This window comes from Podarcis raffonei, chromosome 13 (assembly GCF_027172205.1).
Source record: "Podarcis raffonei isolate rPodRaf1 chromosome 13, rPodRaf1.pri, whole genome shotgun sequence".
In the NCBI taxonomy this organism is placed as follows: domain Eukaryota; kingdom Metazoa; phylum Chordata; class Lepidosauria; order Squamata; family Lacertidae; genus Podarcis; species Podarcis raffonei.
In genome coordinates, this window is record NC_070614.1 from 25,988,344 (window position 1) to 26,010,453 (window position 22,110).

The 22,110-nt window shown below is 44.8% G+C and overlaps 1 protein-coding gene and 1 long non-coding RNA gene across 5 annotated transcripts; one reads left to right on the forward strand and one right to left on the reverse strand.

The window, feature by feature from the left end:
• Positions 1 to 1,872: 1,872 nt before the first annotated feature.
• LOC128399566 (uncharacterized) lies at positions 1,873 to 9,257 on the reverse strand. Of its 2 annotated transcripts, none has more exons than XR_008327237.1 (3): positions 9,213 to 9,257; positions 5,718 to 5,883; positions 1,873 to 2,112 (listed from the first exon to the last, which is right to left on the reverse strand). It is a non-coding gene; the product is annotated as an uncharacterized LOC128399566 (long non-coding RNA). The 2 variants fall into 2 exon arrangements; XR_008327236.1 differs by lacking the exon at positions 9,213 to 9,257 and adding an exon at positions 7,380 to 7,548.
• Positions 5,523 to 20,061, forward strand: KRT222 (keratin 222). Of its 3 annotated transcripts, none has more exons than XM_053361144.1 (6): positions 5,523 to 5,688; positions 13,695 to 13,823; positions 15,981 to 16,201; positions 16,952 to 17,031; positions 18,294 to 18,402; positions 19,770 to 20,061. In XM_053361144.1, exons 1-6 carry the CDS (start codon positions 5,557 to 5,559, stop codon positions 19,981 to 19,983), a joined length of 885 nt encoding a protein of 294 aa, XP_053217119.1. In that variant the 5' UTR covers positions 5,523 to 5,556; the 3' UTR covers positions 19,984 to 20,061. The 3 variants fall into 3 exon arrangements, with proteins under 3 accessions (XP_053217119.1, XP_053217120.1, XP_053217121.1); XM_053361145.1 differs by having other exon boundaries at positions 16,952 to 16,983; XM_053361146.1 differs by having other exon boundaries at positions 5,579 to 5,771.
• The last annotated feature ends 2,049 nt before the right edge of the window (positions 20,062 to 22,110 follow it).

The window sequence follows — 22,110 nt, forward strand, 5'->3', positions numbered from 1 at the left end:
TCTGACTTTGACTAGAATATTTTCAACCCTGGTGATCTTCTCCTTGTCCTTTCTATTTCTATATTATTTGTTGTGTTTACATCTTACCTTTCATCCAAGGAGCTCAAGGGGGCACACATGGATTTCTTACTCTCCTCACATTATCCTCAAAACATCCTTGTGAGGTAGATTAGGCCCAGAGGCAGTGATTGGTCCAAGTTCACCCCATGGGTTTTGTGTCCCTGGCACCCATGTCATAGTTCAACACTCTAACCCAATGTTTCTCAAACTTGGGTATCCAGCTGCTTTTGGACTACAACTCCCATCATCCCTAGCTAGCAAGATCAGTGGTCCAGGATGATGGGATTTGTAGTTCAAAAACAGTTGGAGACTCTGCTTTGGGAAACCCTCCTCTAACCATTATGTGACGCTGGGAGACCTGTGGCCCTCTAGGTGTTGTTGAATGACAACTCCCATCACCCCGACTATGAGCCACACTGATTGCCGCTGATAGGAGCTTGAGGCCGCTATATATGGGGGCCACCAAGTTGGCTAAACACATTTGCAAGGGAGAAAGCCCAAGTGAACACAGTGGGACTTGTTTCTTAGTAAATATCTTTAGCAAGATTGCTTAGCAAGTCATGGAATGGAGCCAATGTCTGTTTACTAAGGTTGTTTCTCACACACACCCAAGAGAAAGAGAGAGAGAGAGAATAATTCAAATATATCAGTCATATAATATTAAATAGTATGTAACAAGCTGTGGGTTAAACCACAGAGACTAGGGCTTGCCAATCAGAAGGTCGGCGGTTCGAATCCCCGCAAGGGGGTGAGTTCCCGTTGTTAGGTCCCTGCTTCTGCCCACCTAGCAGTTTGAAAGCATGTCAAAGTACAAGTAGATAAATAGGTACCGCTCCAGCAGGAAGGTAAACAGTGTTTCCGTGCACTGCTCTGGTTTGCCAGAAGCGGCTTAGCCATGCTGGCCACATGACCCGGAAGCTGTACGCCGGTTCCCTCGGCCAATAAAGTGAGATGAGCGTCGCAACCCCAGAGTCGGTCATGACTGGACCTAATGGTCAGGGGTCCCTTTACCTTTACCTTTTACCAAGCTTAAAGAGAGCAGACTGCTGTAGTCTCTTCCTAAAAGACAGTGAAGGTTTTCCATGAGCAGGACCTGAGCATAAGAACATAAGAGCCTGCTGGATCAGGCCAATGGCCCATCTAGTCCAATATTCTCACAGTGGCAACTGTGGGCAACCTGCAAGCAAGACCTTTCACAAGGACGTTCTCCCCTCCTGTAGCTTCCAGCAACTGGGATTCAGAAGCATCACTGCCTCCAGCTGTGGAGGCAGAAGCATAGCCATCATAGCTAGGAGCCGTTGACAGCCCTCTCTTCCATGAATTTGTTCAACCTCTTTTAAAACCATCTAGGTTGATGGCCATCATTGCCTCTTGTGGGAGCAACTTCCCTAGTTGAACTGTACACTGCATGAAGAAGTACTTTTTTTATGTGCCCCGAATCTTCCAACATTTAGCTTCGGTTCAACTCCCAGTGCGGGTGAACAGCCATGCTCCTCTAAATCTGCCTCTGCTGGCTGGGGCTAATGGAGTCCAACAACCTATGAAGGACCACCGTTTATCCATCCCTGGTTCCAACCCAGTGAAAGAAAATCACTGCTGGAATAGACCACATGCCTGCCTAAGTGCAGAATCCTAGTCTCACAGTTTCCAACCAGATGCTTATGGGAAAATGCATCTTAGACCTCCCGTCCCCCGTCCCCCCGCCAACTATTTTTTTTTAAAGCATTTCAGGTTTTAAAGTCAGCACAAAGCTAGGAATGAGTGCTTCAGTCTGCAGCACTAGTATCTTTTGAGCTCATATTCAAAGGAATATAGTGTCTGGATTTTTATTTAACACTATCTTGTTTGAACACGCACATCAACGTCAAACACAATTTCCAGCGGCATTCACTTGGCAGAAGCTTTGATAAATCTTTGCCTGGGTGATGCTATTTCAAAGCGTCGAAACTTTGAACTGCAAAAATTGACTGATCATTATCTGGACCAGCTGAGTTCACATAGGAGGCATCCATCGTTAGCATCCTGTTGTGACATCGAGGTATGTAATCGTACCTAGGGCCGAGGAAACACAAGGGTACTTGTCACAGCTTGAAGAAACAAGAGCACTGTGTACATCTACACAGAACTCAAGTGTAGGAGTATAGATGCAGTCAATTAAGGAGTTTGCAAGGCTGAGATGGATGAAAACACACAGATCACTTAGGGGGACCAAAGAACTGGTGGTTTAAAGAGCCTGTTTTGCTCAGTTCCATGGTGCTTTGAATATGAGCATCCTTGAGGATTTGGAATAAGCCAAAATGCGGGCTATAAATAAAAATAAAAATATATTCTAATCCAGTTAACATGTCAAACATGGAGTGAGGAACCTGTGGATCTCCAGATTTTGCTGGATTACAACTCCCTGGGGCTGATGGGAGTTGGAGTCCAATAACATTTGGGCAGCCATAGGTTCTCAATACATGTGCTAAAGCATCGAAGAGTTGGAGCCTAAATTCCTTTCTTAAATTAATCTGGTGAATTCTCTATGGGAAACATTAACTTAGATTTTTCTCCATGTCTTAATTTTTCTCTGTTATATTAGTACGGCCCCTCCACTGTTGTGGATAAAGTTATGCTCTATCCAGGCTAGATTTTGTAAGGTGTTGTGTACCAGACTGTCCTTAAAGGCAGTTTAGAATCTTCGGCTGCATCAAAACACTGCAATCAGAATTCCGGCTTAGAACCATCATTCTGACGATATCACATTGACATTAAAATAGCTACACTGGATTTTAGTGCCTTTCAAAGCATAATTCAGAGTGATTGACTTAACCTTCAAAGCTCCAGTGGGAACTTGTAGCTGGACTACAACTCCCATCATCCTTAACCTGTGTCTATGCCGGCTGGGGCAGGAGGGATATGGGGACATCTGGAAGGTCACAGGTTCTCCATCATGCTCTAATGTAGGGTTTCCCAAACTTGGGTCTCCAGATGTTTTTTGACTACAGCTCCCATCATCCCTTAGCTAGCAGGACCAGTGGTCAGGAACGATGGGAATTGTAGTCCAAAAACAGGGGGCGACCCAAGTTTGGGAAACCCTGCTCTAATGGGTTAGGACTTGAATACACGAATGGCTGTCTTCAGCCCAAACATCTCCATGAAAAGGAATTACCGTATTATTTCGTGTATAAGACTATATTTTCTCCCATTTTTTTCAACTTTAAAATTGGGAGTCGTCTTATACATGGATAGTATATATGGGAGACTGGCAATTGATGGAGTCCCCAAAAATAGGGGGCATGTTATACACAGAAAAATATGCTATTCAGATGCCCCCACCAGGTGGATTCAAATGTATGGCGACCAGGGTAAGGGAGTACTGGCCCCCAATTTGTATGATGCCCTTCTAAGACAACTAAGGGACGCACCAATTCCTGCATTGTTTTTCTTGGAGACTTTTAATAATTCTTAAGTTTTGTAATTCTATGTTTTTACTTCCACTGTTTGGAAGGTTGAATTGAAATTGAAATTATTGGTTGCTCTGAATTTTTGAGTGTGTTTGGTATAGAAAATAAATAAATAAAAATATATCTAAGCCATTATTTCATCACTCTGCTACATTTTATCATTTCATTGTAGGTCTATTATTTTGGTATGCTCCCGTCGATAAAGAAAAGCAACTCATAAATAATTTGAATAAATAAATAAAATCCCAGTGCCAATAAAATCCCAGAGCTGAACTGAAGCGTGAGGAAATTTGCTGATTCAAAATAAAATGTTGAAAATGAACTCTTTAAACCTATTGCGTTAGGTATGTGGGTTGCTTTGCTTCCAAAGAAATGTTTGTAGGATGTTGCATTATGTATTTAGCTTTCTTGGCTTCCAAAGAAAAGTGTGTAGGATGTTCGAGTTTCAACATCCCAAATTAAACTTATTTATCATTCCTCATGAGGCCTTGAGGGCACAAAGTGTTAGATCATTTAGCTGCAGGAAAGCCAAGGCAATTATAAAGCAATTCACAATATAGCGATCTGGCGTAAACAAGTAATATCGTCATTTAAAATCATTAATATAGTTCATTTATTTAGCTATCTATCAAATTTAACTATATGCCACCCTCCCTCCCAAGCATAGCCCACAGAGGGGCAAGCATATCTGTAATAAAAATAAAATAAAAACTTGTTTAAAACATGTTAAAAACATCCAAAAACAAAGAAACACAATAAAACATGTAACCAATCATCTGTCTGAATAGGCCCACTGAAAAGAGAAAAGTTTGAAGAAATTGCTTTATACAGCTTAGAATAAAATTGATGAAATACTTTTTTTCATATGTACATTATCTGTTATCACAGCATTTCCCTCTTGCAGCTTCACTATCGCTTTCCTTTCTTTCTCCTTCTGTTGTTCATATGCCAGCCACTTCCCTGGTTTATTGGCAAATTCAAAGTTTTTCATTTAGCATAATTCAACTTTTCTATCTCTTGCGTTTTTAGCATAGATAACTGCCTCTGCAACGTCTTAATTTGCCAATTAATACTAATCTTATTTGGAAATCTTTCCATCTCTTTTTCCTTTTGTCTAATTTCAGTCAAGATTGTTCTTGATTTTATCTTGTAGTCCCCCCCCCCCCACAAGCAATAAATTATGCTCTATAAAATAGCTTCTGTGTTGGAGAAAAAGCAACTCTGAAGTGACCCTCATTTGATCCATCCATCACTAGGGATTTAAGGGGCCACCCAGTGTTCACCGCAATCAGAGCTGTTTCTGTTTGGCTGCAGTTTGGCTTCCACTAAAACCTACATAAGTCATTTCACTGACAAACATAATTAATTATAATTAATTCTGTAATTATTTCATTTCAAAGCATTTGTGGAATGCTCTCCCCAGGGAAGTTTGCCTGGTGCCTTCATCACGTATCTTTAGGTGCCATTCGAAAACTCTCCTCTTCAACCAGGCCTTTGGCTGATTCTACAGCCTTTTAAATGTGTCTGTGAGAAAGGGTGGGTGGGTGTGTTATTGCTTTGCTGTTTTGCTTTTGCTATTTCCTAGCAGTGCAAGTAGATAAATAGGTACCACTCTGGCAGGAAGGTAAACAGCGTTTCAGTTTGCTGCTCTGGTTCGCCAGAAGCGGCTTAGTCATGCTGGCCACATGACCCAGAAGCTGTACGCCAGCTCCCTCATCCAGTAAAGCGAGATGAGCGCTGCAACCCCAGAGTTGGCCACGACTGGACCTAACGGTCAGGGGTCCCTTTACCTTTACCTTTATCCTGTATTTTATTCTGTGAACCGCCCTGCGATCTTAGGATGAAAGGCGGTATATATAAATCTAATAAATGAAATAAATCAAAAACAAATGGCCATTCTTCAATGCTGCTAAGAGAATAGAACTCTGCTGCTTTAAAAAAAAAAATCAGTGTTTTCCTCCCTCCTCTCTCTCCCTCTCCCTCTGTGTTCTCACTCTTACTGCAGGCTGAGAATGCTTTGCTGCTGCTGCTGCTGCAGGCTTCTCGCCCTATGGTTGAGTTAGCCAAGGTGGAGGATGGGAGCAGCATGGAACTGTCCCAGCTCCTCAATGAGATCAGGGCAAACTATGAAACGCTCATCACCAGAAGTCAGATAGAGACCATCCTCTCAGCAGGGACCCAGGTAATGATTATATACAGAAAGGCACCTACCCGAATAAGGAGGCAATCCAATGTGTACTCAGTTCCTCTCTCAGCCTCTGTGAGGTACAGTATTTTCTTTTCCAATGCAGCCTTTTATTGGGGAAAGGGAATCGCGGTGTGTGTGTGTTATTCTGTTCTTTCTCCTCTCATACTGCAGTATATCTAGCCCGAAAAACTGCGGGGAAATACATGAAGGTATAAGAGTCGTGTCACCTTGCATCTATCTGTTTATGTAAATAGGATGGCAAAGGTTTTTGTGATTCCCACCCCCTCCCCACAAATGAAATAGTGCTCTTGGCTCATTTTGAGATGATTCTTCTTTTTTTGTGGGGGGTGGGGGGATAAAGTAGGCATCCTTTAGCAGTTGTGTATAGGAGCCATTTTAAGGTGGGTTAAGATTTCTAGCCACTTTTAAGGTTGTGGGAGCCTGTGCTTTAACCCTCGAGGTAATATTTACGGTGTCCCCCCAGAAAACGAGTGCCGTAGTATTTTGCAATGCCTTGCCTTGTTCCAGCTCTCGTATTTCTTAAAGGTTATCCGGTCACAATGACACCATTAGACATCCACACAGAAATAAACATCTGTGAATCACAGCTGGACAATTAGTCTGAGTACCGCAACACATCATAAACCAAGACATGTAAGCTAGTTGCAGGCTGATGTTATCACCCTGCTACACTTTAAATATGGTTATTTCTGAATGTATGGTCCTATTATTATCTCACGGCAGGCTTGCTTCTGGTGTAAGATGATACTATTTGTATGTTCCAGCAGCTTTCAAATCCTGTCCCAAGAGGCTGGGATGGGTTACAACAACTTGTCCTCACAGCAGCCTGCTAGGTTAGGCCCAGAGGCACTGACATGCCTGTCCAGAGAGTTTCTCGGCAGAGCAGCAACTTGGACCTGGGTTCCCTACATCTCAATGCACCCATCTGCTCTGTGCAACATGTATGTGAACCACTGATAGCAACATATGTTGCTGAAAACAAGGCTTAAAGGTAAAGGGATCCCTGACTATTAGGTCCAGTCATGACCGACTCCGGGGTTGCGGCGCTCATCTCGCTTTATTGGCCGAGGGAGCCGGCGTACTGCTTCCGGGTCATGTGGCCAGCATGACTAAGCCGCTTCTGGTGAACCAGAGCAGTGCACTGAAACGCCGTTTACCTTCCCACCGGAGCGGTACCTATTTATCTACTTGCACTTTTGACGTGCTTTCAAACTGCTAGGTTGGCAGGAGCAGGGACTGAGCAATGGGAGCTCACCCCGTCACGGGGATTCGAACCGCCGACCTTCTGATTGGCAAGTCCTAGGCTCTGTGGTTTAACCCACAGCGCCACCCGCGTCCCAAAAACGAGGCTTACATACCTATATACCAATGCCCTGGGTCAACAGAAAAGCTGTAGGATAGGGCAGGGGTGATGAACTTTCTTCAGGCCTCCATCTGTCCTCATAATTCTGCATCACTATCACTGCTGGGGAGGGGCTCTTTCCTTGCTGGTTTTGCATGTTAAGATTTTTATTCAAGTTTTTCAGGATACAGACAACCCCTCCCCGTGCAAAGCCCAGCTAGCTCCAGTGCCCACCCTTGACCCCATAACCTCCTTACCCCCACACCCCTCAACTCCAGCCCCCCACAGGCCTGTCTTCATCCTGCCAGCTACACACACACACCGAGCGCGTGTTCCTGCCCATGGTCTCCTCTAGCTGCCACCATCTCTTCAGACCTGACGTGGCTCACTTTCTCCTTCTTGTTTTCATTTGGCCTGGTCAACTGGATGGGGACCTGCCAGGCTGGGGGGTTGCAGCCTCCCACAACGGGGACGGGGACGTCAGTGTCCCCATTGCCTCGCTCCCCCTTCTCCTCCTCTACCCGCTGCTAATACTCTGCTGGCTGGCTGCTCTAGCTCCCTTGCTTAAACCCGGTGCAAGACTCTTCCTCCCCCCCCCCCCACCTTCTACAACTCCCAGGAGCAACAGCAAAGGAGGTGACAGAGGAGGAGGTCTCAGTCGGCAACTCTCTCATCCCTGCTTCCCCCAGCATGAGGCCATTTCTGATTAGTGTACCTCAACAAAGATGGGGATTTCGGATTCTGTGTGAGAAAGTGAGAAGCCACAATGGCTTATGGGTTTTCATGATGGTCCCGGCATTTTCAGGGCAGTTGGAGGCTATGAGGCCACATTCGCTCATGATCAACCTTCGGGGGGGGGGAGTGGTGCATGCTAGTGAGTCCTTTATCTCTCTCACATGAAATAGCTGAGGAAAGAAGTTTGAGTACAGTGAGAAGGGAAGGACCCTGACAGGAGGCAAAGTGGCTGTTTTAAAGCACCCCAGCTTCACTCAAACCTCTGCTGATGTTTAAAGCTGCCATTTTCCTCTCAGAGTTGCTCCTCGCTTGCTTTACTGACTGCAACACGGGCTGTTGTTTAAAACGGCCACTTTTTTTTCTTACAGTGCTACCCCCTTTACACTGTACTTAAACTTCTCCCTCTTCCATTCCTCAGCTACCTCATGTGAGAGAGATGAAAGAAGGAGAGGTTTCAAATATTCCATTGTAGTGTCACACACTGTATTTCACGCCTGGTGCCATGTGTTGTCTTCAGCATGAAGTTCCAGATTCCGTGTAATTATTTAGAACAGATATTTTATTAACAAGCCATATATCTACATCCACCAGCTGAACTTAAACTTCCCTGACTGAACAAGCTAACTTGCTCTTAATAATCTATTTAACTTAAAAGATATAGTACCATGTGTTTCACAATGGTTCACACGCAAAAGGGGCTGTTATTATAGGAGAGAGGATGAGTCGTGGAAAAGGGGTGGTCCGTGTTCAAGGTCGAGTTGAGGGGGGAAAGGGAGTGAAGGTGAAAATGGGGGTGTAAAGGGGGCTGCAAAAAAAGGAGGGAGAAGGAGGCATGGGAAGGGGGTGAGCATGAAAGCTGAGGCATGAAGTGTCCACAGAACAGGAGGGAAAAGTAGCTTCATAATTGGATGGAAGGTGGCAAGGGGTGCTTAGTCATTGCAATATGTGGATGGAGAAAGATGCATGGGGTTCCCATGAGGGTGGTTTGTGAGCAAGGGTCAGAGGCACAAAAAGAGGAGCAGGAGGAGGCATAGACATGAAGGTGAAGGTGAAGGTGAAAAGAGGTGAAAAGCAGGCTACAGAATAAAGGGGGAAAGTGCCTTCAGAAATGGAACTGGAGAGGTGAAAGGTGAGCTTAATGGAGATGGAAAGGGGATTAATGCAGGGGAGAATGGCAGGCCGGGCAGGGGGAGGTTGGCAAGTGTAGCCCCTAGTAAATAACCATAAGAAGGGACAGCAACTGGAGCCTTGGAGTTGCCTGCCAACAGCATCAAACTGAACAAACATACAGGTCACATTCATCCCCATATCATATTTCATGTTTCTGCCTGGATTGCAAGTATTTTTGTTTTTCTAAATGTGAACCTATATGTATACATATTAATTAGCTGCATATGCAAATTTCATGCATATATTTGACCTCTGTGGTGAGGATGTACTTCTTGCTGCTGCTGCTGCTGCTGCTGCTTCTTTTGGAAATGCATAAATAACCATCCTAAAGCATGAATTTCTTCTGCATATACCATGAACAGCACAAACCAGGCCTTAGATGACGTCCGCCATGCCTACAGTCACTCCCCTGTTATTTGAGGATGTGTCATGCAAAGGCAATTTGTAATCTGGTAATGACAGAGTACGCGCATTTCTCCAGGAGGAACAAAGCTAGGTATTTGTAAAAATATTACCTCAGAAGTAAGTGTCAGTAGAAATCCACAACTTATGTCTGAACTAGTTGCCGACGATTATTTTCTAGCAGCCAGATGAGAAGTCAAATTCCAATATGATGCTTCAACAATGTTTATGCATTTTCAAACAGGTATCAGATCCATCAGGCTGAATAAAATTATATAGCCCAGGCTTTATCTGGGTTAATAAATACATGAAATTATTATTAAGAGGTTTTTATTTTATTTTTTAAAAAATCTTTTAATCTGTGATCCATTTTGTGGCTTTCAGACCATCATTTCCTTTCTTGTTTTTAAGGCTAACCTTTTTTGTCCTACATATATATTATGTATTCTCATTAAAGACACAAATATTATATATTGTTCACATGTTCTAGTACAAATGTGGGGGGGGAGTATGTGGCTTTTGGCCAGGGGGCTGTTTCAATTCCCTGCCAATAGATGTAATTACAAAAATGAAGACAGAACGACAAGTTTTTCCAGAAGCACCTTGGAAAAAAAGTAACAACATGAGCTTTCTGAATGTCAGATGATGCCTAGTCACTGTTGAAGTGGAGCCATCAAGCATCCTTAAAAGGTAAAGGTACCCCTGCCCGTACGGGCCAGTCGTGTCCGACTCTAGGGTTGTGCGCCCATCTGACTTAAGAGGTCGGGGGCCAGCGCTGTCCGGAGACACTCCCAGGTCACGTGGCCAGCGTGACGAAGCTGCTCTGGCGAGCCAGCACCAGTGCAGCACACAGAAACGCCATTTACCTTCCCGCTATAAAGCGGTACCTATTTATCTACTTGCACTTTAGGGGTGCTTTCGAACTGCTAGGTGGGCGGGAGCTGGGACCGAAAGACGGGAGCTCACCCCGCCGCGGCGATTCGAACCGCTGACCATACGATCGGCAAGTCCTAGGCACTGAGGTTTTACCCACAGCGCCACCCGCATCCCGCTTCAAGCATCCTTATCTGGGGTTAATTGTGCAAAGTACCTATTATCCCCCAAAGCCTCTGTAGTGCTATCATATCTATGTCTACTATTGCCTCAGAATTGCTGCCTCCAGAATTGTCCCATAGTGCCAAGAGCGCGTCTCATGCAGGGTGGGGCAACCGGGTACACCTGTCCTGAGCCTCAGAGGACTAAGTCGGCTGGGGGGGTGCCCCAGGGGCCTGCTGAACTTACGCCATCATGCCAAGAATGTCCCATGCCTCCCATGTCCTCAGACAAGCTCTGCACATGCCTGGCCCCATATATTTGATTTCTTGACCAGTGGGCTGTATTTTGTCAGGACTGACCGTCTCTGCAACAACACACCCACTGCATCACATTCCTCCTGTGTAGGTGCATGCCCAGTACTATTAAGGACAGAAAGGCAGTATAGAAATGATTTTTTTAAAAAGAAAAAAAGTAAATACTATCTGGACCGCTGTGATGTCACCAAATGTCTCCCAGTTCTGTTGTTGGAAGACTTCCCTGCGCTGGCTTAACTCCAATAGGTAGATGAAGAAATGTGAGGTGTTGAAATTACCGTATTTCCTCGAATGTAATCCACACTTTTTTTGGTCAAATTCTGCCGTGAACATTAGGGTGTGCATTAGATTTGACGGTGTATTAGATTTGATGGCAAACTTGCTTAGAAAAGACGAGCTCTTGCTAACTGGGAGGCCCGGTCGCTCTGTTGCCACTCCACTGCCACCACTGCCATCTTTGCTGCAGGAGGGGGAGAGCCACGTGGGTCAGTGGAAGCTGCTGGAGCTGGGTGAAGTGAGTTGGGGCTCGGTGTGCATCACGGGAGTTTGCTCGTATGAACTCGCCTTTCCCCTTGCCCCGCTCGGCACACCAGCCGCTGATTCAAGATCGCCCCGTCCTGGTCCCTTCCCCCCCCCCCCCCGAACAAGGACTTGGCCTTACTGGTGAACAAGGTGAATGTTGCAGGAACCAGCCTTGTCATGCAAAAGAGAGTCTGTCTGCAGGCATGGGCACAGTAGTCCTTTTGTGCAGGGATGGCAGAGACGGAAAATGGCAGCTCTTGGGAACTTCTCTCTAGTTCCCATTGTAACAAAGCCGAAGTACCATACTTTTTCGTATATAAGACTATGTTTTTTTCTTTAGAAATCATGCTTAAAAGTGGGGGGGGGGTCATCTTATACATGGGTATTGCATAGGCTGGACATTTGATTGGTTGCTGCGTCAATGGGTGGTGTTGATTGGCTGACGCTCCAGCAGTTGGGCTGGTGATTGGCAGCGTCTGCTGGTGATGGGATAGACGGGGGGTGGATTTTGCGACACACGCAGGTGAGCGATTTTCGGAACACCCCCCCCCCTAAAAATCCTCCGCAAAAAAAAGCTCAACAACTCTGTGGAAAAGTATGGTATATACGATAGTAATTGAAATAACTGCATATTCATTCCCTGCCTGCCCATGCCTCCATCCATTCCCCCCATCCTCTGTGTCTATTTTAGACTGTAAGAGCTTTGGGGCAAGGACTTCTTTTTTGTAAAGTGCAATGTACAGTGGTACCTTGGGTTACAGACGCTTCAGGTTACACACTCCGCTAACCCAGAAATAGTACCTCGGGTTAAGAACTTTGCTTCAGGATGAGAACAGAAATTGCGCGGTGGTGGCAGTGTGAGTCCCCATTAGTGGTGCCTCAGGTTAAGAACAGTTTCAGGTTAAGAACAGACCTCCAGAATGAATTAATTTCTTAACCCGAGGTACCACTGTACTGTATATGGATGACATTTTAAAAATAAGCAAACAATATTATGGAGTAACCTCTGGAGTTGTGCCAATGTGTCCTTTGAAACATGCCAAGTCCCTCAAAGGGAATTGTGCAGTTAGTTCTTCTTGGGTCTTCTTTGAGCTTCAGTGTATCTGTCTTGGCACATATCAGGTTGAGCTGCATGAAGGCATCTTGGTTTAAGCACTGGTACTAAAGATCCTGTGGTGAATGAAACCTGGCCTTGTAGCAGCTGCTGAGTTCTTCAAATCCTATCCACAGGAGCCACCATTAAATACAAGAGCAACATCAGTCTTTCTGATGTGTTGGCAACCTAGTACTTGCTGCATTGTATGCAGGCAGAACAATCTCTCCCACCCCGATGTTAAGCCTGAAGTTAGGAGAAACACATGGCCCAAAGCAATCGGCATTTTGATCACCCCAAAACTCTGGATCTATCAAGGATGATGGTGGCTGTAGCCTAACAATACCTGAAGAAACACAGGTTTCCCATCCCTGCAATAAAGAATAGTAGTGGGGGTTGCTTTGCAGTCATCCATAAATTCATCTTAATATTTTGGTATGTAAGGTAGACGGCACACACTCACAGAGCTCTACAGCCCATCTTGTTATATCTAATACAGTGTTTCCCAAACTTGGGTCTGCAGCTGCTTTTTGTGAGAGCCAGTGTGGTGTAGTGGTTAAGAGCGGTAGTCTCGTGATCTGGGGAACCAGGTTCGTGTCTCCGCTCCTCCACATGCAGCTGCTGGGTGACCTTGGGCCAGTCACACTTCTTTGAAGTCTCTCAGCCCCACTCACCTCACAGAGTGTTTGTTGTGGGAGAGGAAGGGAAAGGAGAATGTTAGCCGCTTTGAGACTCCTGAAGGGGAGTGAAAGGCGGGATATCAAGTCCAAACTCCTCCTCCTCCTCTTCTTCTTCTTCTTCTTCTTCTTCTTCTTCTTCGTCTTCGTCTTCGTCTTCTTCTTCTTCTTCTTCTTCTTCTTCTTTTGGACTACAGTTCCCATCATCCCTAACCACCAGTCTCGCTAGTGAGGGATTATCGGAGTTGTAGTCCAAAAACAGCCAGAGACCCAAGTTTGGGAAACTCTGCTCTAGCATTTTGTTCTCAGTTTGTAGGCAGCAGGTCCCTTCTGAAACCATGTCCTGTGCTCAAAGTGAGGTGGGGTGGGTTAGAACATATGCCATTTCTTTTCAGGCAGACCTATGACCACCACATCCATCATTATTATTATTATTATTATTATTATTATTATTATTATTATTATTATTATTATTTTATTTTTATTATTGCTTTTGCTCCCACTATGAAACCATTCAACTCCCTTCAGAACCATCTTGTTTCAATGATAGTATAATAAAACGAAGAAGACGTGAATTGTACACCGGGTGTGCTTTGTTTCAGGAACCTAAGATTCATTCACACAGCCAAATTTGAAATTTTCAGTGTGGGGCATCTTGAACTGATGTCGCCAATACTTCCTCTTTGCAGCTAGAAGAAGCCACTAGTGAAAGAATGAGCAAAGACGAGGAAGCGCTAAAAGCAGCCAGGGCAGAACTAAATGAAGCAAGACGCCAGTGGCACCATATGCAGATGGAAATTGATTCTCTCCATGCTGTGGTAAGTCTGATTGAGCAGCTGGGCTGTCTGTGCAGAGAGAGGAGGTGAAATTGCTTGCTGTTTTCCCTTGGGCTCACAGTATCCAAGGTAACTTTACAGACCCTATTTTCCAGGGACATCCCTGATTTAGAGAAGCCGTCCCGGTTTCTGATTTGATCCCAGAATATCCCACTTTTCCTTAGGATGTCCCTATTTTCATTGGAGAAATGTTGGAGGGTATGGAGTTATCCGACCCCTGAGCTGTCTGAAGGCAATCCTGTATAAAGGTAAAGGGGACCCCTGACCATTAGGTCCAGTCGTGGCCGACTCTGGGGGTGCGGTGCTCATCTCACTTTATTGGCCGAGGGAGCCGGTGTAAATCTTCTGGGTCATGTGGCCAGCATGACTAAGCTGTTTCTGGCGAACCAGAGCAGCGCACAGAAACACCGTTTACCTTCCTACCGGAGCAGTACCTATTTATCTACTTGCACTTTGACATGCTTTCGAACTGCTAGGTGGGCAGGAGCAGGGACCGAGCAATGGGAGCTCACCCCGTCACGGGGATTCGAACTGCCGACCTTCTGATCGGCAAGTCCTAGGCTCTGTGCTTTAACCCACAGCGCCACCCGCGTCCCTTAATCCTGTATAGGGAAGTGTTTTTTAATGTTTTATTATCTTTTTATTTATGTTGTAAGCTTCCCAGAGTGGCTGGGGCAACCCAGTAAGACGTGTGGGGTATAAATAGTAAAATTATCATTATGGAGTGGGACGTCCCTATTTTCATCGGAGAAGTGTTGGAGGGTATGGCTTTATCTCCACCATTCCCAGCACTGTAGCCTGGGCCTGAGGTGAGCCTGGAATAAGACAGGAGTCAGGAAGAACAAAGGCAGCAAAAAGGGTCAAGGAATAAGCTAGAAGACAGGACCAGTTTACTTCATGGCTAGATCATAGCTTACTGTATCAGGAACTCATATAGGGTGCTCCCACCAGGCTACCCCAATAGTTCAAGCTGCTGCTGCATCTTTCTTCCAGCTTTTATTCCTGATTTGCTGCCGTCTCCTTAATCTAAGATGCCTACTACCTGTGATAAGTTCTATTTTCTTGTAACCTAGATAGTGAAAAGGATAGCCTGGGAGGAGATTGGCAAGGGAACGGTCACATGGAGAAATGGGAAATGGAACCCATAATTGCCTATTGTTATCAGACAGCAACAGCAGCATTGTGGGGAAGGGAAACAACATTGTGGGATCTCCATAGTCAGATCCATTAGGACAGGCATAAGCAAACTCGGCCCTCCAGATATTTTGGGACTACAACTCCCGTCATCCCTAGCCAACAGGACCAGTGGTCAGGGATGGTGGGAACTGTAGTCTCGAAACATCTGGAGGGCCGAGGTTGCCTATGCCTGCATTAGGACATGGGTGACTTCCCACAGCAAGCATGACCTTGTGCCATGCCCTTAGGGCAGCCATTTTGTGACTGGCGCCCACAGCACTTTCTCAAAATTCAAAATGTTTCCACTGGTCGCTGAAGGTTGGCAATTCCTGCATTAATAGATCTGATCCCTGTAGCCAAATATCTGCAATCAACCCTGATTGAATGCAACTACAGTGGAATCTCAGTTTTCAAACGTCATCCGTTCTGGAAGACCGTTCGACTTCCAAAACGTTCGAAAAATGAAAACTCAATCACTGGGGGAGGAAGAGGAGTGCGGGGGGAGCTCACCGCCCGTGGCAGCGTGATCCCGGTGGGATGCCATCACGGCTTACCCCCCGCCGCCCACACGGGGTGCCACGCCCCCTCAGGTGGCATGCCACGCCTCCAGGACGTGCGCCAGCCACGCCCCCACCTGCTCTCCGCCCCCCCCCCAGTGCCGGAGCATGAAGTAGTTAAAAAATCAGAACAGTTACGTCCAGGTTTTCAGTTTTCGAAAACTGAAACCTTCGCCTTCTGAGACGATCGAAAACTGAGGTTCCGCTGTATGTTTTATATTGCTCAGAATATAAAGGTTTGTGACAAATACTGATTTTATTAGTGTGGATTTAATTTAAAATGTAAAGTTGATTGTGTATGTGTGTTTTTTTAAAAGTTATTTACCCCCTCCCTTGTTCTTTTTTAATGGTCCTGGGCTTTTTAGAAGTACATTCAGGAATTGAAACCGGTAATCTAATTTAACAGGAAAAGGGTCTGGAAAATTCTCTGCGCACCTCAGAACAGCGGTACCAGACACAACTGAAGCATCTGGAAGCAGAGATTGAAGGCCTGGAGAGAGAGCTACATAAAGTGCGGCAAGGGATTGAAAAGCAGCTGCAGCAACACGAAATATTACTAAACACTAAGATGAGGCTTGAGCAAGAAATAGCTACGTACCGCAGTCTGCTAGAGAGGGAGGAGAAAAGGTACCCACATACAGTCCTCAAATACCTATAGCAGGGGTCAGCAAACTTTTTCAGCAGGGGGCCGGTCCACTGTCCCTCAGACCTTGGGGGGGGCGGACTATATTGGGGGGGGTGGATGATGCAAGAGCACCACAAGCCCCGGTGGCTGCTTACCTGAGTCTTGCGAACGGCAGGGGTTGGTGGCAGCGGCAGGACGATGAGCAGTGCACGAAAGGGCTCCAGAGCGGGGCTGCTTAAAATGGCGGTTGCTCGAGCGCTGCTGCTGCTGGCACCAACAAAGCCCAGCCCCCTTCCTCCTCTAGGCAGGGCAGGGAGAAGCCAGGAGGGAGGAGGCACCAGCGCCGCTGCAGTGTGAGGGAGGGAGCGGGAAAGAACGCACATGCTGGCAATCCACGCGGCAATTCCCGGACCATTCGCGGGCCAGATCCAGAAGGCAATAGGGTCTGATCCGGCCTGCGGGCCTTAGTTTGCCAACACATGACCTATAGCATAGCCAGGGTTCTATGACTAGTAAAAGTTATCTTGTTTGCTTGCTTGCCTGCCTGCCTGCCTAGATTTACCGTATTTTTCGCTCTATAAGACGCACACGACCATAAGACGCACCTAGTTTTTAGAGGAGAAAAACAAGAAACAAACGCAAAGCCTCTTTAGCGAAGAAGCCTGAAGTCTGGCAGCCCCCAATTTAGAAGGATATAACCATAAGCAAGCCCATTCTACATTCTTAAAGTTTCTTCCTCTTTTTCTTTCAAGGTTTCATCGTTCTGCGTGCCAAGACAGAAAAGGTGACAAAAAGCGCACCACTAGCCAAATAGCGTTTATCTTACCTTCGTGTGAGTTTTCTTAAGACCTGGAATTAACATAAAAAGACAGCTCACCAGTTAGGCAAAGTTGAATGTGAATCAGTACTTGTAGGAGTTTAAGAAAATAACCCACTGGGAAATAAGAGACAACTCTGTAATTCTGGAAACTTCAAATGGGCAGAATAGGTTGGGCTTGGTGATCACAATGTTTGGCACCTATTCTGAACCATTTGCTTTGATTATCAGTGGATTCCCAGGCTCATATCAAAGTGCTGGTGTTTACCTTAAAAGTTCTAAACAGTTTGGTACCATGTTATGTGAAGGGCCACCTACATATAACATACAAGCTTGCCTGGGCACGATGACTGCTTCATCTATAAAGTTGATAGGCGCATGAGACAGGGCCTTTTCTGTGATGGCCCCCTTATATTATGGACCTCTGCTACACAGGAGTACATATATCCTAAACCTTTAAGCAGGTTTTTAAAACCTGTTTATTTCAGGCCACTCCCCAACCCTCCAACCCTAATTTGGGGCTCTATTTCATGGGCCATTTAAAAATATGTAGCTTTTTAAGCTGCTGAAATCTCTACTGCCATTCTATTTATCTTTAACTGGCCTCTGTTTTTAAATAGTTTTGTACTGTTATTTAGATTGCCTGGTGGTGTTTTGAACTGTCTTGCATTTTCAGGATACGATGTGTGAGCTATGCAGGGCATAACTAACAAGCTATACAGTCGTACCTTGGTTTTCGAACAGCTTAGTTCTTGAACATTTTGGCTCCCGAACGCCGCAAACCCAGAAGTGACTGTTCCGGTTTGCAAACTATTTTTGGAAGCCAAACCTCTGACAGGGCTTCTGCAGCTTCCGATTGGCTGCAGGAGCTTCCTGCAGCCAATCAGAAGCCACGCTTTGGTTTCCGAACATTTTGGAAGTCGAACAGACCTCCGGAACGGATTCCATTCGACTTCCAAGGTACAACTGTATAGCAATTCACACAGTGGTTGGTTGGTTGGTTGGTTGGTTGGTTGGTTGGTTGGTTACATCTATGTTCAGGCTGTCCCATTCAATATGACTCTTCTAATCACTCATTTGGCTCCTTGGACTACACAAGAAATTCCTTACAAACACATAACCTCCTCTTCTCCGAACACCGCACATCCCCTGATGATCAACTAATTACAGTTTCTCATTTTCTAATTGGACCAGGAAAAAAGTCATATATGGTTACTGATGCCTGTTCCTGCATAACAGTGAAAATTGCATTTTCTTTTCTGTTTTCATTTATACAGCAAGTGAGCTAAAGGCGCACGAGATCGAAAAAGTGGAAATACTGACAAAGCAAGCAGTCTTAAATGGAAATGTCGCAAAAGAGAGCGCAGAGGCTTGTGGCACGATACAGTAAGTGAAAGCGCAGAGCGCTTATAAGCAATAAAGAAATGTTCTCTCAGGCGGGTTGAGCTTAGGACTTTGGGGGGGGGCAACTAATACTACCCCCTCCATCCACAAGAGACAAAATCCGCCAGAAAAAATATCCTGCAGAAGTTTAAATGCGCAAGGCATTGGCAATGAGCAACATTTGCCAGTTAAAGTAGCAACCTCACCTGGCTTCATAGTAGGGATGCTTCTGATCAAGCACCCTGTATCATCTTGTTCTCAGACAACATAGGGGTACCCAGTGTGGATGACTTAAGGTCCACTGTGGCTTATTTTTGGATTATTGGTTGTGGTTTGTTTGAGGGAAGCAAACCACAGTACGCAGTCTGCATGACAACCAAACCCATTTATAGTGGTTTGTTTCTCCCATAGCTATTGGAAAGGAAGAAGGCAAGTGAAAATCGCAGATTCACAGTAAACCAATAACTAACCTGATGTTTACCAAGAAATGCAAACTAGGCCAATGAGTGATGGACTATTTATTCAGATGTCTCACTGTGTTCAATAGCAGCCTACATCCATACCATTTGTTGTTTAGTCATTTAGTTGTGTCCGACTCTTCGTGACCCCATGGACCACAGTACGCCAGGCACTCCTGTCTTCCACTGCCTCCCGCAGTTTGGTCAAACACATCCATACCATACCATACTATAAATTCAAAACACATTTAAAGCCCATCACACGCACACCCCGCCAAAATCCCGGGAACTGTAGTTTACCTCCTTACAGGGCTACAGTTCCCAGTATTCTTTGGGGGGAACCATATGTTTTAAATGTGCTTTAAATTTTTAGTGTTGATGTGTCCTGTATATAGGACTGGAGCCCAAATGTTAAAAGGCATCCACAGAGGCATTTAGCGAACATTAATTAGTACGAAACAAAAGCAACCATTGGTACTAAAGGGAGCCTAAAAACTCAGTGATAGATCAATGCAGATCCTTAAATTGGTGTTGCTTAGTTCAACAAAATTTCTCTCCGCCTTCTGTCCTGAAGGTGGTTGTGAAAGCAGATTTCCATGGGTATCTTTCTTTCCATAGTATGAAATCCTGGTTGATCATTTTTCTAGGGCAGCACTTCAGTTTGGCATAAGTTCATGTGTAGCAAATTGGGCGCCTTTTATTTTACAAGTAAAAAACTGCAGAAAGGTTGCAACTTGCCATCCCGTTTCCTGAGGAATACAGATTTTTAAAACCAGCCCCCGTATTTCAGCTGACTAAACAAAAACTCTGTGTGTGGTCGGGTCATGCCATTTCCCATCACTTTGTGAAATCCTAGCTTGAAGGTCTGTTCCACACTCATTCATCAGTATAATGTTTAATTTATTGTTTCAGGACGGAGAAAGTAGATGAAGTGATTAAAGAATGGGAAGGCTCTTTCTTTAAAGACAACCCTCGCTTAAGGAAAAAATCAGTTTCTTTGCGGTTTGATCTCCACTTGGCAGCCACAGATGAAGGTTGTTTACAGACTAAACAGAAAGGCTTGCCTGATATCGAAGTGAGATTGGTTATGAGGCGGTCTTGCAGTATCCCATCCATCAAAACCTAAATCTGCATCACACTTACCCAAGATTATTCATGGATGGGTTTCAGAAATAAATGGCAGTATGGACCCAGGTGGACCACATGATTGTCTCCTGTCTGTCAATACTAGGAGTATATTCTTTCAGCTAATATATATTCCTATAATCCTGTAATTATTTTGAAGATGGCTCATGCGTCTATATGAGAGGAAGTTACGGGAATCCTGACAAACAGAATTCCTGTTAGTTAAAACACCTGATGAAATACCTCCCCCGCCTTTATTTTCCTCCAGAGAAGAATTATTTATTTTTATAATTTTCATCAGTTCAATGTTTAATGGGTTCAAAGACTTGTCTCTGCAGAACTAAACATCTACATTTGAAAGGACTTCCTCTGCCACAGGATTATAAGTGATTATAACTTGTCTGTAGTCATTTTTATCTCCGTCATTTTATATATTTTCACCAACACCCCTTAGTCACTGGTACCTCCCAAGAACTGGTAATACAAAAGCTTCAAGAGGGCAAATAGGCCTCAAGCCATTTAATTCCAAAGTAGTCCAATTAACACTCACTGTGAAACATGTGCACATTGCCCTTGTTCTGTCAGAATGGGTAGATAATTTTTCACTTACCTGAGATTCTATATTCCACCATAGCTGGATTTCTTCCAACAGATAAACCATGAAAATATTTCCTGGAGTTAGTTTAAAATCTGATTTAAGCCATACCTTGCCACCGATAATGGCATTGGTACTCTTATGGACTTTTGCGAGGTTAAGCTCAGATGAGGCTGCAACTGAGGCAAAAATAATTTCCCCACTAGAAACATGTTCAAACTGCCTCTGACTGGTGCCTCTCATTGCTCAGTCCCTACTGGCCAAAGTGGCTTGCTTCCGATCGCCTCAAGTCTTTCTTAGTGTGCCCAAGCCACCAGAGAGATACCCTAATGGGCAAGAATGTGTAGGTTCTTGTCGAAAATATGAGAATACAGCCATCAGAAAGCTATTTCAGCTATCCATTGCATGGGCCATATAAATTATTTTTGAGTACAGTACATTTCTTGCTGGCCTTTCACTGTGACTTAGAATTTTAGTAAGTGAAAGACATCCTTGAAAGGAATGGACAGTTCCAGTACTGGGTTATTGTTTTTTTCCAGACCAGACGATTATTTCATACATGTTTTATTACTTTTCTCCTTTGCCCCGAAAGACCCTGTGTATGTAAAATGCTTTCCGTATCAATTTTGCAAATTCCTGCCAGCTCATGAATGTTATATATTTTCTTGTTGTCTCGATAACTTGAAATCATGATTTCGAGCCCCACATTGGGCAAAAGCTTCCTGCATTGCAGGGGGTAGGACTAGATGACCCCCATGGTCCCTCCCAACTCTGCGATTCTGCAGCTCTGTGAAATCACGACTTCCTTGAACCCAGTGGCAAAACTTTTGATTTCAATACACCCAGGGCTTCAGCTGCTATGTTGTAGTTATTACAGTAGCAGGGATGAAGGTATCTTAAGTATAACAGTTACTTTATGATCTACGTGCCTATATTATTCTTATTTAATTTATTACTTGTGTTTCGTCCTAAGCTCCCAGGGCAGGTTGCAACATCATGACACAATATTAAAAACTGTTTCAAACAACTTAACCATTGAAGAAATAAGGTGAGTCCAATATACACCTCAAAAGCCAGGGCAAAGAGGTACATCTTCAGCATTTGCTAGAAGCTGTTTAAAGAAGGTGCCAGACACAAGGAGTTTCGCAATTTAGGTCACAGCCGCCCCTGAGCATCTGAAGGTGAAAGAAATACCAAGATGGCTGCCTCTGCCAGTCTTAGCACACAAGGGAGTCTTTAGGTATTTGGGGAAAGAGACATTAGGGCTTTGCACACTAATATGCGCACCTTGAACTGGGCCTGGAAACCATGTGGTCTGTCGTCATCATATTAACAACTGGAAATATCTGCTTCACAGTCAATCAAATGATTCTAAAAAGGGCTACAAGCATGAAGCCAACCTTGTGCTCAAATCTCACGTGTATGACGACACTAGTCCAAAAAGCTGGAATCCTGGCCCTGGTACTCCATCATCCCATTTCAGCTACAGAAACTCTGCGCACAAGGTTATAAGCAACAACAAAAAAGAATGAT

What these genes read in the sequence shown, in the direction of transcription:
- KRT222 (XM_053361144.1), top strand. Translation starts at nt 5,557, where the DNA reads ATGGTTGAGTTAGCCAAGGTGGAGGATGGGAGCAGCATGGAACTGTCC. An exon ending in TTGATTCTCTCCATGCTGTG is followed by an intron (nt 13,824 to 15,980) that starts GTAAGTCTGATT and finishes CTAATTTAACAG; the next exon opens with GAAAAGGGTCTGGAAAATTC. An exon ending in CTAGAGAGGGAGGAGAAAAG is followed by an intron (nt 16,202 to 16,951) that starts GTACCCACATAC and finishes TTTTCTTTCAAG; the next exon opens with GTTTCATCGTTCTGCGTGCC.